Source organism: Phocoena sinus, chromosome 2, assembly GCF_008692025.1.
Source record: "Phocoena sinus isolate mPhoSin1 chromosome 2, mPhoSin1.pri, whole genome shotgun sequence".
In the NCBI taxonomy this organism is placed as follows: domain Eukaryota; kingdom Metazoa; phylum Chordata; class Mammalia; order Artiodactyla; family Phocoenidae; genus Phocoena; species Phocoena sinus.
The window spans coordinates 51749959-51767768 of NC_045764.1; the positions used below are offsets into that span (position 1 = coordinate 51749959).

The 17810-nt window shown below is 38.8% G+C and overlaps 1 protein-coding gene across 3 annotated transcripts in view; it reads left to right on the forward strand.

Moving 5' to 3' along the window:
* ASB7 (ankyrin repeat and SOCS box containing 7) overlaps positions 1 to 15454 on the forward strand; it is a 47769-nt gene extending 32315 nt beyond the window's left edge. For all 3 annotated transcript variants that reach the window (XM_032624548.1, XM_032624549.1, XM_032624550.1), the window contains exon 6: positions 13533 to 15454. In XM_032624548.1, coding sequence (XP_032480439.1) covers positions 13533 to 13672 — 140 coding nt within the window. In that variant the 3' untranslated portion in view covers positions 13673 to 15454. The remainder of the gene's footprint in view (positions 1 to 13532) is intronic.
* The last annotated feature ends 2356 nt before the right edge of the window (positions 15455 to 17810 follow it).

Consider the following 17810-nt stretch of genomic DNA (forward strand, 5'->3'; position numbering starts at 1 on the left):
TTGTGTGTAGTGGTGCATGTGTTTGTGTTGTTTTTCGGATAGAGGTATTAGTTTGTGTGGAGTAGCCACCCTCTCCTATCCGACTTCCTTGTGACCAGTCGAGTATGTGTCTCAGAGCTTAACATCACACATGAAGCCACAGTCTATAAACAGAACATTTGTCTGCCACACTTTTTAATGAATTCCCCTTCCTCACCTAAGTTTTATGTTTCATTCATTGTTATGGAAGAAGAAACACATTCTGGGTACCAGGTACTGGAGGGTGAGGAGTTTACTTGACCTGCTTGTAAATAATCCACTGCCCCCCTGAGAGCTGAATTTGGGAGTAGAAAACTTCTGAAGAAATGAAGTGTAATTTGTATTTTGTTTATTCATAAGAAGGGAAGGATGAAATTATTACCACTAAGTATGTTCAGACTCAAGCATAAAAAGAAATCACACTCAGGATCTAACTCATGCTGTCCAATAGAACTTTCTGTAATGATGGAAATGGTCTCTGTGCTGTCAACTGTGGTAGCCACTAGCCCCATGTGGCTGTTGAACACTTATTATGTGGCAAGTGCCACGTAGGAACTGAATTTTAAATTTTATTTAATTAATTTAAATTTAAACATCCACAAGTGCCTAGTGGCTGTCGACTTGTACAGCACAGATACGCCTGCCTTGGGAGAGGTGTTTTGGGCTATCTGGTAGGTGGTCCCTTGCAGAAAGCTTTTGAGGCACACTGATGTACCCAGAGACAGGAGATGTTATGCGTGCTGATTCCTCCCCAGCTGACCCTTCAGATCCAGGCCGCATTTTAGGAAAAGACTACAGCAAAAATTCAAATGCTGATTCTCTCAGCAAATGTTCTAGCAGTTTTCATTTATATAGACCAGTAGGGGTGTTGGTGTAGTGAAAGATAAGATTACTCTTGAACTTGAGGTTAGAATTCTGTCGTGGTATGTAGCCTATAAAGTATATCTTATTCTTAATAAATTCTGAATATATTTTTGTTGTTGCTGCTATTGTTGTTGTTTTAACTTTAACACTAGAGGCTCATGGTTAAATTACCTTGTCTGTCTTCAGGAAGGCATGTTATACACATAAATGCCGCAGCCTTGTTTGTTAAATACTTTGCTCGGTGGTTAATGGTGGTAGACTAGGGCTAGACTATGTTAGACCAGCCGTGACTCTACCACATATTAGCTGTAACTTTGGGTGGGTTAGCTAACCACTTTGTGCCTCTGTGTCCTCATCTTAAAATTGGGGTAATTATATCTGTCTTAACAGGCTTGTTGTGAGGATTGAATGAGTTAATATTTATAAAGCACTTAAAACAGTACCTGGCACATTTGAAGTGCTATATATGTTTTTTTTAAATAAAATAATTAAGTGAGGGTAGATGAACAGCAAGAGCTGGCTTGCTACCTACAGAGTGAATCCCTTAGATTCTTATTCTACCCTAGCCTCTATTTTCAAATCTATAAACTGTTGTGTGGTCTGCATCTGGAGACAGGCAGCCAGGGGGATGGGGGGAGCTGCCCCTTTGTCCCCCGGCCCTTGGAGCTGCTCAGTTCCACCATGGAGTGCTGCTGGTGAGCAAGAATGTTGAGTTAAAAAAGGGATTCACACATACCTTTAAAATTAGGGCAGATAGAAAAGTCGACGGGACTGCCTCTTTGTGTTTGAGTTCTCCACTGCACCTAGAGCAGAGCCATACACCTAGTAGGTCCTCAGTAAGTGTGGGTTGGTTATTGGCTGCATCCGTAAGGATGGTAGCTGAGCAAACTTGGGATGCTTTTCAGAAGCGAAGGACCATCTGTCCTTGGAAGGCTGCAGTTATCCTCTGTCTTCAGGTGATGCAACATAATTCATTACTTCTTGACTTTGCTGTCAGTGGTGTTTCCTGCCAAAAGCAAATTAAGTGTTTCTGCTTCACCTGTGCATTATTTATTAGATTTTCTTTTCCTAGTGAGTAATTATGTGCTAGAAGGACCAACTGTAGCTGATGCCCTCTGGAGGTCTGTACTGGCTCTCTTGGAAACCAGAGTGAGGACTTCCCTGGTGGCGTAGTGGTTAAGGATCCACCTGCCAATGTAGGGGACATGGGTTCGAGCCCTGGTCCGGGAAGATCCCACATGCCACGGAGCAGCTAAGCCTGTGTGCCACAACTACTGAAGCCCACGCGCCTAGAACCTGTGCTCCATAATAAGAGAAGCCTGTGCACTGCAACAAAGAGTAGCCCCCCACTCGCCCTAACTAGAGAAAGCCCGCATGCAGCAATGAAGACCGAATGCAGCTAAAAATAAATAAATTAATTAAATAATTTTTAAAAAAGAAAAGAAAACCAGAGTGAAAGATGGTTGGGTGGTTCAGGGAGCCAGCAAGTCAAATCCCTGAGCTCCTTTCAGTCTTTACTGCTGCTGAGAGCTACCGCTCTCTAGGCCCCGAGTCCTTGGCCTCACATCTGAGAACTCAGACTCCTGAGGTGTAAGGACAGCAGAAATGCCACTTGGTGGTCTTTATTCAGGGCCATTTTACTAGAGAGCAAGTTATTTAAATTGGAATAACTCAAGACAATCATAATCCTAGAATCTAAAAGCTACTGTGGCTTTTTAGAAAAATTGCCATAAAAACTCTGATACACACTCCATAAAAACAGAGCAGGTCAAGTGGCTTAGTTATAAGGTAGTATCTGTGGGTGCCTTGTTGGTCACAGTAGAGGGAGAAGCCACAAAGAGGTGTTGTTAATTCTACAGACAGACTTCCAGAAACCTCTGCCTTCTAGAATGGCTGGAACTCAATGTGGTCACCTCCAGAAAGCCAGTCAACTGAAGGAGCAGCTTTTTTGTGCCCTGGAACGGTAAATACAGCTAAGAAGAGCCAAGGATCCTACCTGGAGAATGAGGATCACCTTGCTGAGGGAAAGGTGTTTCCTGCTTAGAGAAGCCAGTTTTTGGTCTTTTAGTTCTTTTACTAGATAAAAAAAGAGTGGAGCAAATAAACTAAAGGGACAACAACAGAGAGGGCAATGAAGATGTGACCGACGACAGGTAGAAATGGTGGTGATGACAGACAGCAGCAGACGTTCTGATGGAGGCCCATTGATGGAGGATGATGGAGGTCCGTTGATGGAGGTCTATTGGAGACACTCATTCTGAGGGTCTTGTAAATGCATGCAGTTAATTAAAGTAGAATAATTTGTACGTAGCGTTTGCACAGACACCATTTGGAGCTAAGAGGATCATGGAAACTCTGGCATATAGGAATGGGCAAAAATTCTCTAGCTGAAGATAAAGAGCAGAGATTGTAGGAATGTTTGCCCAATTCAAAAGAAAAAGTTAACATTTATGCACAAGAAAGGGCGAGCACAAGAAAATGTTGTTAAAAGAGGTACAACGTTAAAACTTCAAGAAAGACTATTTCATAAGTAAAGCTTACCCTGAGAAATGGTTAAATAATAATAGAACTCTCCTTGAGCAATGGGATTGTAATCTAGTGCTCTTTTCCCCTTATCATCTCCCTGCCCTACAATGTAAACTTTCCGAGTCAAGGAGTTACTCAGAATATGAAAGTTTTTTAAGAAAGAGAGAGATTTCATGAGAAAGCAGTTTTGCCCTCTCCCCTGTTTCATGCCCTGCCCCCCACCCCCAAATACCCACACCTTGGTGAGCTAGGAGGACTGCAGTGACTGGAGTCAGAGAAACATTTATTCTCCAGGTGGGGTAAAACTCTGGTGAAGTCTCTTCCCTTGGAGAACAGACTTTGTTATGAAGTTTCTGAGTGTATGTCAGATAGTTATTCTCACCCTCCCCCTGGCAGAGCCATGAGGGGGTCTTTATTGGCTCTTCATGTGAGAACCTGATGGGGTTCCTGAACGGAAAGCTCAGAACATCGGGTGTTTCCTAAGGCTGTGGCTCTCCCTCTCAGGCTGGTCCATGCACAGCTCCTGGCAGTTTGTCAAAATGACCATTTAAGTGTTCCTACCAGTTTGTGCCTCCAGTAGCTACTGCTGCAGGTGCACAGATTTCAGCTGTGACTCTATATCTGATTCTCTCTCCAGATTTTATGGTGGAGGTTTGCCCTGTGACATCAGTTTACCGATGGGTCCTAGATAAGTCATTAATTTCAGTTTGTTTGGCTTTTTCTTCTTATAAGGACTGGAGTGAGGACTTCAAGTTCATTATATGTTGGAGCTGAAACCAGAAGTCTATTCATTATTTTTATCATTTTTACTTACAATGCGAAAATCATCCTATCCATGGTCCCTTGGGCTGAGTAGAGTTTTGCCCACTTGTATTCAGAGGCACATGTCTCCTTTATAGCGTCCTGAAGGTTTCTCAGCTGTGCCTGTGTCATGGTTGCTGTTGAATCAGCTGAGTCTGGTGGTGGAGAGAGCAGTTAATGGGCTCTTGACCCAGTGTCTGACTTACCTAATAAACTTGGGCAAGCTGCTTAGCCTCCACCTGCCTCGTGGGTCTGTTTCCTTCTCTGAAAAATGGGGGAATTAGACCATAGTCCGTGGAGTCCCTCCTTTTAAAAATTCTTGCCAATAAACACTCTTAAAGGGGATGATATCCTGCTGCTTGTGGTTTTATTTTATTTTGTTTCTGGATTCATGTAGAACAGTGTGGACTCTTGGGGGTCCTCAAGACAGTTTTAGGTGCCCATGAGGCCAAAACTAATTTCATAACAATACTAAGATATTATTTGCCTTTTCTTTTTTTTTTTTTTTTATTGGAGTAAAATTGCTTTACAGTGTTGTGTTAGTTTCTGCTGTACAATGAAGTGAATCAGCTATATGTATATCTATATCCCCTCCCTCTTGGACCTCCCTCCCCCCTTCCCCCCCCAATCAAGGTCATCACAGAGCATGGAGCTGAGCTTCCTGTGCCACACAGCAGGTTCCCATGAGCTATCTGTTTTACACATAGTAGTGTATTTATGTCAAACCTAGTCTCCCAGTTCATCCCACCCTCCCCTTCCCCCCCGTGCCCACATGTCCGTTCTCTGCATCTGTGTCTCTGCACTGACTTTTGCACTGATGGTGTAAGAGCTGTGGTGGGTAAAATGACAGGTACCTCAGCATTAATCAAGGCAGTAGTCCCAGAGGGTACTAGTAGTTGTGTTCTTCACCACAAGGCAGTCTCAGTAAAGACTGTTCCAGTTCCATTTAGGAATCTCTTTGATTTAATTTTATTAAATCTTATCCCTTTCAGTATGTACCTTTTAAAAATTCTGTGGGATGGAAGTTGAAAGTATTCTTACTGTGTAATGAAGTGCTGTGATTGAATGGAGGAAAAGTACATCTGTGATTTGTTTGAGCTGAACCAGCAGCATTTTTGGTGGAATACCATTTTTACCTGAAGGATGGATGGACAGCCAAACTATAGCTGTTTAGGCTTTGGTATTTGGTAGACATTTTGTTGAAAATGAATAAAGTGCATTTGTCACCTTAAGGAAAACAACTGACAGTATTTATGGGGAGTTATAAAATTTGAGCTTTCAAGTGAAAGTTAGAATTTTGAAAAGCTTGTGTTTTTGTATTTGCCACTGGGATATTGCCAGTTTCCCAACATGTAAAAACTTTTTTGAGATTAGTAGAGATAATAACAAAAGTAATTTTTTGATATCATGTAATAAATTGGGTCAGCATTTGGAAGATCTGCATAATAACCCAGGTAACCAGTATTTTCCAAATGACTAATGCATGATGTTACAAAATCATGCATGGATAAAAGATCCATTCAGAGGGCAGAACAGACCAATGGATTTTAATGTGAAAGAGTATAAAGAAGTTCATTGTTGTGGTTTCAGATTCCATACTGCATCTAACCTTTAAAAAAACAACTCTTGTTGAGTTTTGGTGAAGTATCAAAGAAGATCCATGATTATCTAAAAAGGCCATTAAAATATTACTTCCTTTTCCAACTACCTATGTGAGTCTGGATTTTCTTCATCTACTTCAATCACGACAGCATATTACAACAGATGGTACGCAGAAGCAGATCTGTAAATCCAGCAGTCTTCTCTGAAGCCAGACCTAAGAGATATTTGCAGAGATGTAAAACAGTGCCACTCTTCTCATGAAATCTTTCTTGTTTTGAAAAGCAGCTTTTTCTTCCCATAAAAACTTATTTCAACTGATAATAAATTTATTATTATTTTAAGTGAATCAATAAGTATTTTTAAAATTTCTGAAGTTTATTTTCTAGATATGATGAATATAGATGGATATAACACACATAAACAAAAATTCTTTGAGGTCCTATAATTTTAAGAGTGCAAGTCAGTTTAGAAGACTAGTACCCTGGATTCTAGATCCCAGTTTCAGAGATTCACCATGCACAGCAGCATATCAGAGGTGCCAAGGAGTCCTTGAGTAAGTTAACGACTTAACTGTTCACTAACACATTTTTTTTTTTTTTTACATAGCATAGCAGGCTCTCGTATAAATTACTCTTAAGGCAGAGAATATGCCAATTGGGTTTGTGTTTAATATCCAGAGGAGTCTAAGGTAATGCACTGATCTGTGTTTCTAGTAGATGCTGTCCAAATACTTGAAGCAGCTGCTCAGTATGCTTCAGTGGTAGGTAAAAGGTAGTGCTGGGTTGTATCAATATTTTGATTTGTATGTTTTAAGGAATTAAAGGAGTTAATAAAAGGAATTAATTATTTAAATTAAATTTTAAATAATTTTAATGTATTTAATAATTTAAATAATTTTAAAATATTTTATTTAAATAAAATCTTTTTAAATAAGTAAATTGACCAAAAGGAGTTTGAAAAATAAAGGGCTCATACTTCTAAGAGAAAAAGATTAGGTAAATGGGAATGAGTTGGATAAACTGTTTTGCAGAAAATTAATCCATCAAGTACTTAAGATTGTTACTTTCTAGAACATCAGTTACAGGCATTTAAAAATACTATTTTATAAACACTACAGTAACCTGAAATCATGGGCATTTAAAAATACTATTTTATAAACACTATATGTTTTTATTTAAATATGTCTTTATTTAAATTTTAGTCATAGTCAAGTAGTATGTTTTAGCTGCAAAGTTTTAAACTTTAAAAAAAGTAAGAATATAAATCATGACTTTAATTTTAAGAAAGTGAAATTTAGGCTGTGGCTTTCTCAGCTAAGTCCAGCACAGCAACAGGTAGGTATGTAAGTAGATGACCCCATACAACCCCTCGGCATCAGGTGCCCTTACTCCTGTGTTCCTTTCAAATGCTTCTTTAATCAATTTCTTTGACTTTTTTCTTTCTTTTTTTTTTTAGTATGACTTACCAAAATAGTGTTACCTTAGTATAACTCTTTGGGGAAATAATTTGTGTAACACATTTTAACTAAGGTTATTTTTGATTATTGATTTTTCTTCTCATTGGGGATTTTGCTACACATCTACATTGTAGTCTTATTAGGTTATTTAGTCCCAATGATTAAAATCACTTTTAGAAATAAATAGTACACAGTTTTAAGTCAAATTACACCACATTTTAAGATTCTTTGATATGGAAAGTATAACCATATTCTGTACTATTTCTGTCATATTTGTATTACTTTCTATTTTTTATGTAGGCTTCTAGGGATTTCTGTTATTTGTTAGGAAGCAATATATGCTTTTGTTTGGCTTACTGCAAATGAGAAAAATAGGTCAAAGCTCGTGTGCCTGTGAAGAAAAATGTAACAAGTGGACAGATGTCATCAAGGCTGACATTGTGTACTTTTGGATTCTATCTAAGAGTTAAATCAGAGTAGCCTTTTATTTTACAATACCATGATCTTTATTTTGAGGTGAGCTCGCAACTACCTTTTTCCTGTAAAATAAGATTTAACACATTTCATAGTAAGTCCCTGTGAAGGGAATTCAGAGGCAAGGGCAAAGGAATAAAACGTGTTTATGGTAGGGTCTTAAAATGGGAAACTGAAATAAAACAAAGAGGTATTGGGAGACCATTCCAGATGTTGACCAAAGATGGAGAGTGCTAAATAAATAAGTTTAGCCTATTATAAATGCAGTGGTGGTCATGTCAAAAGGAGGTGCTTTAGGATATTTAATTTTCAAAATTATGCTGCTGCCCTGGTTTTGTAATTATACTAGACCAGACCCTTCAAAAGCTGATTTCCTATTTTATACCAGCCCAATTATTACTAATGATGGGCTTCTTTACCAAATGGAAAGACTAATAACCCTTTGAAGTATTATGTAATCCCATTGTAGTTCATTAGTATGAATAATAGTTTGTAGTGTTTCTGCATCCCCCATAGTGTTTATAATTCCTTAAATTTTACTCTTTTTGTGAGATGTCCCCCAAGGTCTCCCCTGTCATCCCATGGACAAGGCAGTTGCTATTTAACAGGACAGGAGTAATTTTCTAAGACACCTGGTAAACAGCGTGCACGTGTGTTGGTTTTTTGCTTTTGTTCCCTTTATTCTCTTTCTCTGCCTTCTTTTCCTCTGCCACCACCTCCTTTCTCTTGCCCCTTTAATCTCTGGGACAGTGCATTTTTAAGTACATAGTAGGTGCTCAGTAAATACTTTTGAGTGATATATTGACAAGAAAATAAATAATAGGCACATCTGAGAGATACTGCAGGTTCTGTTCCAGACCACTGCAATAAAGTGACTGTTGCAATAAAGCAAGTCATACAAATTGTTTGGTTTCCCAGTGCATGGAAAAGTTATGTTTAGACTATATTGTAGTATATCAAGTGTGCAATAGCATTATGTCTAAAAAAACAATGTGCGTATCTTAATTTTAAAAATACTTTATTGCTAGAAAATGCTAATCATCATCTGAGCCTTTAGCCTAGTAGTAACTTTAAGAAAAGGATCACTGATCACAGATCACCATAATAATATAATAATAATGGCAATGTTTGAAATATTGCAAGAACTACCAAAATGTGACACAGAGACATGAAGTGAGCAAATGCTGCTGGAAAAATGGCACTGATAGACTTCCTCAATTCAGGGTTGCCACAGACCTTCAATTTGTAAAAAATGCAGTATCTGCAAAACACAATAAAACGAGGTATGGCTGTACTTCTTTTTCAGTCATAATCTTCTATTCCTAATATGATATTCTTGAAAAAATGGGTCCTTAAATAGTCTTAGAAATAACAGTCATTACAATTAGTCTTTATTACTCTTTATTATGTAGCCTGCTTTTCACTCAGTGCTACTACCTGGCAAGGTGAGGGAATATCTGTATATTTGTGGAGCAGTAGTATAACGAAACAACCTCACTTCATCACTGCACAGCTTTTTTATACAAAGTTCTCACATCTCTGCCGAATCCAGGTCATGTAGTGATTTCCAGAATATGATTTCCATCAGTTTGCTCAGCACTGTTTCCCAGGACTAGATTACGAGTTGTTCTTTTACTGTTAAGTTGTCAGCTAGTTTTCTTACCGTCTTAACACCAGGAAGCTTCATCTTCCAAAAAGGAGCCCTCTACTATTCTGAGGAGGGGAAGCAAAACATACCCTTACAAGTATTTAAAATTACTATTTTAACATTTATTTACCAAATACTCTATAGTTCTTACTATATGCCTGGGAACTATTGTAAGCACTTTACCAAAACTAATTCTTTTTGTGCTTGTAAGGCCTATTATGTAGGTGGTGTTATCCTTAGTTCATAGATGCAGAAACCAAGGCAGGAGGCTAAGTAGCTCACCCAAGAGCTGCTGGGGCCAGCAGTTGATGCTGGCTGCAGAGTTGATGCTTTTAACCACTCTGGCCTTTACCATTCAAGGTCTTTCTGCAGACAGGAATTATACATGGTCAGGAAATCTTCAAAAGATCACATTCTCCCCAAACATTAAAAGACTGCCACGACACACTGCTTAAGAAGAAGAAAATTCGGTAGCAAACTGAGTAAAACCTTCTGATATTTAGTCATAGAAAGTGCATTTTTCCCTGGGAAAGGCTAATGCACCAATAGCTTCTGAGGGTGGTAGTATTTCTGTAGCTGCCTCCCTTGAACTTATTAAACGATTAAAAGTCTCCCCTTTCCTCCAGCTTCTAGTAACATTTTTAAAACTTTCCTTTAAGCCCTGACCAACAGCCTCGTCAAAGCTTTTCCCCCCTGCCTGGTCCCAATGACAAAGCCATCTATTTTAGATTTTTTTTTTTAATGACAACCCCCTACTTCTACGTCCCAGAATCTCACTTGGTTATCTAATGCTGCAAATTTTAGTGGCTTAAAATAATAATAATTGATTATTTTACTTCTCTACTCCAAGCAGTGTCATCTGGAGCCACTTGACTGGGGCCTCTCCACTGTCAAAAGGGCTCACCCTGATGGCTGGCTAGTTGTGCAGGCACTTGGCTGGGAGCTCAGCCTGGATGTTGGGCAGTGACCTCAGTTCCTTTTTGTAGACTGCTGAGACTTCTTCATGGCATGGTGATAGCTGTGTGCCAAGAGTGAATGTCCCAAGAGCCAAGTGAAAGCTATGATCTGAGTTCCACCATAGTCATGAGCCCACCCAGTTTCAAGGAGAGGGAACCTAGATACCGTCTCTTAATGGTGGGGTATCCAGTCACATTGTAAAAAAAAGAGCATGAGGCATAGGAGATACTGTGGTCGTTTTTGGAGAGTATAATCTGCCACAAAACGAGACCATCAGAAGATCCCCTATTTGGAACCTGTTGTCTCCATCTTTTCTATCTTAGCTAAGCAAATTCCAATAATACAGGTTTTCCACATTGTTAGATGATATGTTTTCATTTAAGTACACATGTATATTTATATATGTCAATTCTATGTCATCTGTTTTTTGCCTGAATACATCATGGTTGTTCTTTTCATTAATATTATACTTGAAAAGAACCTGCCATCTATTAGGAAAATCAAATTCTTTAAAAAAAGAAGATTCAAATCTGATACATATTCTGGTTTGCATTTGCAGATCAAATACTATAAGCATTTATTGAAAAATGACAGTGATAATTTATTCTCTTCCTAAAGGTAGCCCATGAATGGTGATGAAAAATAATTCAAAACAGGTTAGAAAATGATTTGCCGTTGACATGGGTGTGTTTTGCAATGAGTTATACTTTAAGGACAAGCCTATTAAGTGTTCATTTGTTCAACTAGTATTTGTTGAGTATTGTGTTAGGCATTGGACTTTTGCATTGGCAGCCAGAAATCATCTTACCCTCGTGGAACATGTGAGGAAGATGGACATTAATGGGTAATCACCAAGTAAATGTAAAATCATAGCCTTGTTAAGTACTGTAGAGAAAAGGAGCTTGGAGAGAATCTGATGGGGAACCTGACCTCATCTCCCTTTCAGCAGTGCCCTTTTAGTAGAGATCTGGACGATGAGGGGGACATACCTCACCAAGAGACTCATGAGTGAGTGCTACAGCCTCACAGGGATCCTTATGCAGACATCCACAGATACACGTGCTCCTAGCTTACAGCCATTTTTAGGAAAGCAGTAGCTTCAGCTGTGATTCTGTTAAGAGACCATGTATTAAGTACCTCTTGGAAAGCACAGGCCTTACAGAGCAGAGGTCTAAGTTTTAAGGACTCTTTCTCATTTATAAAGAATTACTTAATTTTGAATAATGGTGATCCCTGTAAACGAGTACTATTCAAGTAAGTACTAAGTATAGCAGTAGTACTCCATGTATGGCCTGGGGACCTCTGGAGTTAGCCAGACCCTTTCAGGATATCGAGGTCAAAGCAATTTTCATAATAATACTAAGACATTATTTGTCTTTTCCACATTCCTTCTTTTATGAGAGTAAGTGGACTTCCCCAGAGACTGGATGATGTGGTTTCATCACAACAGATTGGGTGTAGGAGCATATATGAGAGTTCAGCTATCATCTGTTAAGCCAGACCTTTAAAAGGTTTTCAGAAATGTGAAAGAATGCCATTCTTCTCATTTATTTTTGAAAATATTGTTACCTTCATAACTATGGTATTTATGTTAACTAACATATAATGGGTTTATCTTTGTTATTTTTAAATGAATTAAGTATTTCTGAAATTTCTGTTTTAACTTCTAATATGGTGAAGTGTAAAGAGTTTTTTTTTTTATTATTATTTATTTATGGCTGCGTTGGGTCCTCACTGCTGCGCACGGGCCCCCTCCAGTTGCGGCGAGCGGGGGCCACTCTCCGCTGCGGTGCGTGGGCCTCTCATTGCGGTGCCCCCCCGTTGCGGAGCCGGGCTCCAGGCGCGCGGGCCCAGCAGTCACGACCCACAGGCTCTAGATCTCAGGCTCAGTAGTTGTGGCTGGCAGCTCTAGAGCGCAGGCTCAGCAGTTGTGGCTCACAGGCTCTAGAGCCCAGGCTCAGCAGCCGTGGCGCATGGACTTAGCCGCTCCACGGCACGTGGGATCCTCCCAGACCAGGGATCGAACCCGTGTCCCTTGCATTGGCAGGTGGATTCCCATCCACTGTGCCACCAAGGAAGTCCCTGTAAAGAGGTTTTGAGGCCAAGAAGTTTGAGAATCGCTGAAGTATAGCATCCTGCTTGACTTTGAGCATGTTACTTAGAGATGCAAGCAGTCTGTAAAATGGGGATGTTGATCAAAGTACTTCCCTCGTAAAAGGATTAAACGAGTTAGTATATGTCGGGAGCTTATAAGACTACATGGCACAGAGTACACATTCAACATATGTTAGTTTGTATTATTATTACCATTTAATATGAAAGTAGAATTTATGTGAATCCAAACACTTCTGAGGCTCTGTGGCAAAGAATTTTTGCTTGTGTTTGTGGTCATCTGTATTGATTCGGTAAAACAAAGTATTCAAAAGTGAAAGAAATTGCATTTTGTAATTTTTCTTTTGAGTTGGGTTATAGCAGAGGTTTTTATTGGCAGATGGTCAGGGTGGCATGTCTGAAGAGATGGGGATTCAGAATAGCTTGGGGTGCTTTTTCTGCCCCCTCCACCCCGCCCTCCCAGTCCACGCTCTCCCCACAGCCAAGTTCTGCTGTGTCCAGAATCATGGTGAACAGCGGGGCAGATGTCATTTGGGAGAGATCCCCAGGATTGTGTTCTGTGCCCTGGACAGTGAGCTGACAGGAGGAGCCATGTTAGAAAGCATCTCTTTTAGTTCTCTCACTTTTCAGGTTGAGAAACTGAGTGATTTGCCTCACACTGGTTCACCCAGCATATTAGAGGCCTACCTGGGACAATAACTGACATTCCAGTTTGTACTGGTAGGCATACCAGGCTTAGAGTCAGAAGATCTGGTTTTAGCCTCTGTCTAAAAAGCTTTAATTGGTCATCTGACATTGAGCAATTGACTAAAATCCCTGATCTTTAGTGTCCCTATTTGTAAAATGGAGGTGAAAATATCGACCATCCCAGGGATGTGAAAAGGATCAAATGAGATGCCATATGAAGGTACCCAGGACATGTCCTCTTAGCTAGAGTCTCTCTGATCCTTTGCATGTAAAGTCCACAGAGAGACACTTCCCAGTGAAATAAACTATTCTTTTCAAAACCTTAAAGCCCGCCTTAAATGTTGTGCTTTTCAGCTTTGTAACATTTTCTTTTTTCTGTCTTTATAGGACAGCCCAGAAACTTGCAGGACCTGTGCCGAATTAAAATTCGACAATGTATAGGCCTTCAAAACCTAAAGCTACTTGATGAACTACCAATTGCCAAGGTCATGAAAGACTACTTAAAACACAAATTTGATGATATCTGATATACACAGAACTGTGAGCAAGATTAGGAGTTATATTCCAGATACTTAAAAGGCTTTTTGCCTTGCACAAAGTATATCCTATGCAATTTCTGATTTGCTGTGAAATCAGAAAGCAGGTATACACTTTTAGGTTTTGTTTGTTTGTTTGTTTGGTTTTCATTGTAGGGGAGGGATGTTTTTATATATATAAACACACACACACACACACACACACACACACACACACACACACCCCACATGCTTGAAGGTCTTAATTTGGTTTCTTGGTCCAAGTTTACGAGGTTCAAGCTTTCTATACAATATTGCATTTAAAACAATTGTTTTTCCAAAATGACACAAGCAGGTTAGGAGTGGAGAATTTACCCTTTCCAAATTTATGGTTTCATTGACGTGCACAATATTATAAACCAGCAGAGCACTTGTTACAGTTTGGAGGCACAGTTTTACCCGGGGCATCCTGGGTTCTACTGGAAAATGCTCTAAGAAAATTTTAAAGTAACGCTGTCACCTCAGTCATTTTTAATGAGTACAAATTGGCTGTTTCAAACTGTTCTTTTCCTAATTAATGTAGCTTTGGATGACATAAATCCATTACCTCTGCTTTCCTGTTGGTGTGCTCTTGTTTTAAACTTATTTTTTTAACAACTGTAGTACACTACCCAGAGACGTTGCGTCTCAACTTCTGTCTCTAGTTGAATTGTGCTTTTAAAAAAAACTAATGGGAAAGAAAATAACTTTATAAAGCCCGTGTATTCTGTTTTTAAAACAGTGCCTCCAGTGCAGTACTCTTTCTGGTGTATTTTATCCATTATTTCACTTGATGTTCCTCATTCCACAGCTGGCTTTGACATGCCTGTGAGAACAGGAACCACCACTAATTTTAATTGCAGAACCATAGTATGTCAGTTGCAATTTCCATTTTAAGCTTTGTCTTTTACTTCACTTTAAGCCCAAAATTTCATGTCCTGGTGGTAGAGTATTCCCTAAAAATAGCCCCAGATATTGTTAAACCATTTGGCTTTAATGGTTAAATAATTTGGGGTGGTTTCATGGTGTTTTTTTCCTCCCAGTTGAAATAAAATTTCTAAAGGGTAAAATTTCTAATGGGTGCACATTTGTAAATCTGGTTAATTCCTAATATGCTAATTAAGCATTTCCTATCTATTTTAAAGTTATGCACAGTGACGCTCTTCAGAACAGTTATTTTCTGGGTTGATTGGCATATGTTTGTAGTGTAAACATAAATATGATAAAGTGTCAATAACAATGGTTCTAGAGGCATTAGAGATCTATGGTGATGCCCTTGGAAATGAGTTCTGTGCTTGATTTGTCATCATACTAGTTTCAGAAGAAACTTTAAAAATATCCCAGTATTGTTCTTAGTGCTTTAGGAAATTTCAGAATAGTTACATACCAGTAATAAATTCGTTATGAGAAGTTTACAAGATGAAGGGCTTCTCTTGTCTGAATTTCACCTGAAAATTAGGAGTCTACTCTGGCTTTACCCTTTTCAGAGCCAGCAGTGTTATTTCCTCAAGCACAGAGTTTATTCTCTTGGATGCAGAGTAGCTGTGGCATCAGATGTCTGATCTGCTGGGCCTAGGCTGGGTACAGGTTTCTGAAGAACAGGCAGCTTCGGGAAGAGGTTGTTGTGGGGGATCACGGATGGGCTACGTAGCCTCTTCTACAGAGAGCCACTAAGAGTGTGGCCAGTTTTGTAACCATCCCCAAACTGTAACTGGAACATGATGGATAGAAATGGGTGGTCTGTCTTTTTTTTTTCCTAAAAATATCTCCAAAAAGTTATCTTCTGAGAGAGAGTCCTTTATGAAGCTAGGAGCTGAGCTGTGTTCTCATTCTGGAAACCAATAGCCAGGTCAGAGCTAGGACACATTTGCGGCATCAAGGACCTGGCATGGCCAGAAATGAATTGTGTTACTTCTTCCTGAAACCCTGGACCCAGGGAGACGAGGAGATGGGAGGGCTTGTGGGGTCCTGCACTCTGAGCAGTGGTGTTAATGTTACATTTGCACAGGACTTATTTCCTCATGTGTCTATTAATTTATTCAGTTAGTTCAAAATGATTTTCTTTCCCCAGCCAGTCAAAGGTTTCCAAATTAAGTTAGCCACTGAGTTTGAGTCAGGGAATTCAAAGTAAAAAGGTCAGATGAAGGTAAATTCTTTGTTCTGCATTGCTGCTGCGACTTCAGAAAAAAATTATGAATGCTCTTCCTGGAATCAAAATTTCTATTTAATGAAGAAGTGTATAATTCCATTATTTATTGTTTGAGGTTTCATTTTTCTGGAAGTTTAAAAAGAATGTTTTTGTTGTTGTTAATAGAATCCCAATCACATATCATATTTAACAGTAACTAAAATGTCTCCAAGTTGGTAACTGGTGGAATATAGGGATGAACGTGCCGGTCTGCACTTGAATTTGATTGGCAGAGAAGCTTTCTGTAGTAACATAATGAGAACAAATATTTTCAGAAAATCAACTGATTGGTTTTTCCAGAATCTTGACTGAAATGTTCAGAATAGTATCAAATTTGTCACTGATCCTTCTATGTTTCTTTTGAAATTTATTATTTAAGCCTATTACTAAACCTTTATAGAAATATATTTGGCAAGTACACCAAAGAAACCAGCTCATAAAAGATTATGATCATTAATGAACTGCAAACCTCATCTTTTAAAAACAGATTTTTTTGTGTGTAAATATTTGTGTTTATAAATGTACAGCAGAGTAAGTTTTTTAGATTATTTAATTCCCATATTTCTAAACTATTTACCACAGAATAATCCATGCTTGTTAGTTTGGAGGACTTGACTATTTTGTTTTTTTAATTCATTATCAGTCATGCTTGGAACAGCATTTCCGCTAGAGAATTCAGTGTTCTGGCAGTAGCAAGAGTACACATCTGGAGCGTGAGGGAGTCTAGCTTGATTTGTCAGATACACACCCTATGAGACGAAAATGTGTAGTTTAATTACCAGAGTGGACCATACAAAAACTGAGATTCTAACTTTCTTGCAGAATTGCTCATCAGCCCAGAATGTGATTGGGATGAGGCCCTTTGCCCACAAATTTAGCTTTCATGTAACTCCTAGTGTGTTATATCATAATGTATTTTGTTCTTCCTTTGTAATGTAAGTTTTGCTTTGGGTCAATTTGAATTAAAAAAAAAACTTAAATCTGGTTTAAAACATATTGGAATTGTGTTTTATTTCTAGTCTATTTGGTCTAGAATACTTAACTTTTTAATACTTCCAGCTATTTGGTCAAACGAAACAGAATGCTGTCTTTCATTCCTCAGCATTTTAGATAATTGGGAATTGTGTAAGAATGTGATACAGAAAACAGCACCATTTTGGATCAGATAAGGAAGCCCCCCTCCCTTTTTTAAGGTATTCTGCAAATACCTACCAACAAAAGACTATCTATCCCATTCTTGAGTGTGTTGATCCAGCACTGAGCCTTTTGGGGCCATATTCACCTCTGCCTCACCTTGACTGAGGACAGAGTTTGGACCACAGCATCTCTAAGCACAGAACAATATATTCAGTTAAACAATTAATTTGAGGTGGTTTATTAGCTTACAAGAGATAGAAGGAAAATAACTTTGCTTTCATATTTCCTCTGTATATAAGCACAGCTTGATTTAGGAGAGACCTCAGACTAATGTGAATGATGCTGTGCTAAGAAGAAGGGAGGACAGACGACTTAGCACCCCGTGCAGAAACGCAGTGTTTTGCTACCATAACCTTGTTACAGACTTGTCCAGGGTTTGGCACAAATGAAAGCCAAGAATGGGACATCTGAAACTGTTCCTAATGATCAGCAGGGGAGTTCAGATGTGAAAAAGAGCTGTGTTGCTTGGAAATCTTGAGGTCATTCCTTTTCCAATATGATGTAAGTAGTGTATTGTTTTTTCAGCTGAAAGACAGCTTACAAAAATGGCTTTCTAGCTATTGATAAAACAGATTATCTACTTTATAAAAAAATATTTCCACATCCCATGTAGTTGGGTTTCAAAGGTAAAAGAAAGTGGATTTTTGTATCATCTTTGTATTTATGTAACAATGTAGCTTTGTGTTCTCTTAACACGTCTGACAGACTTTGATGTTAGCATTTATA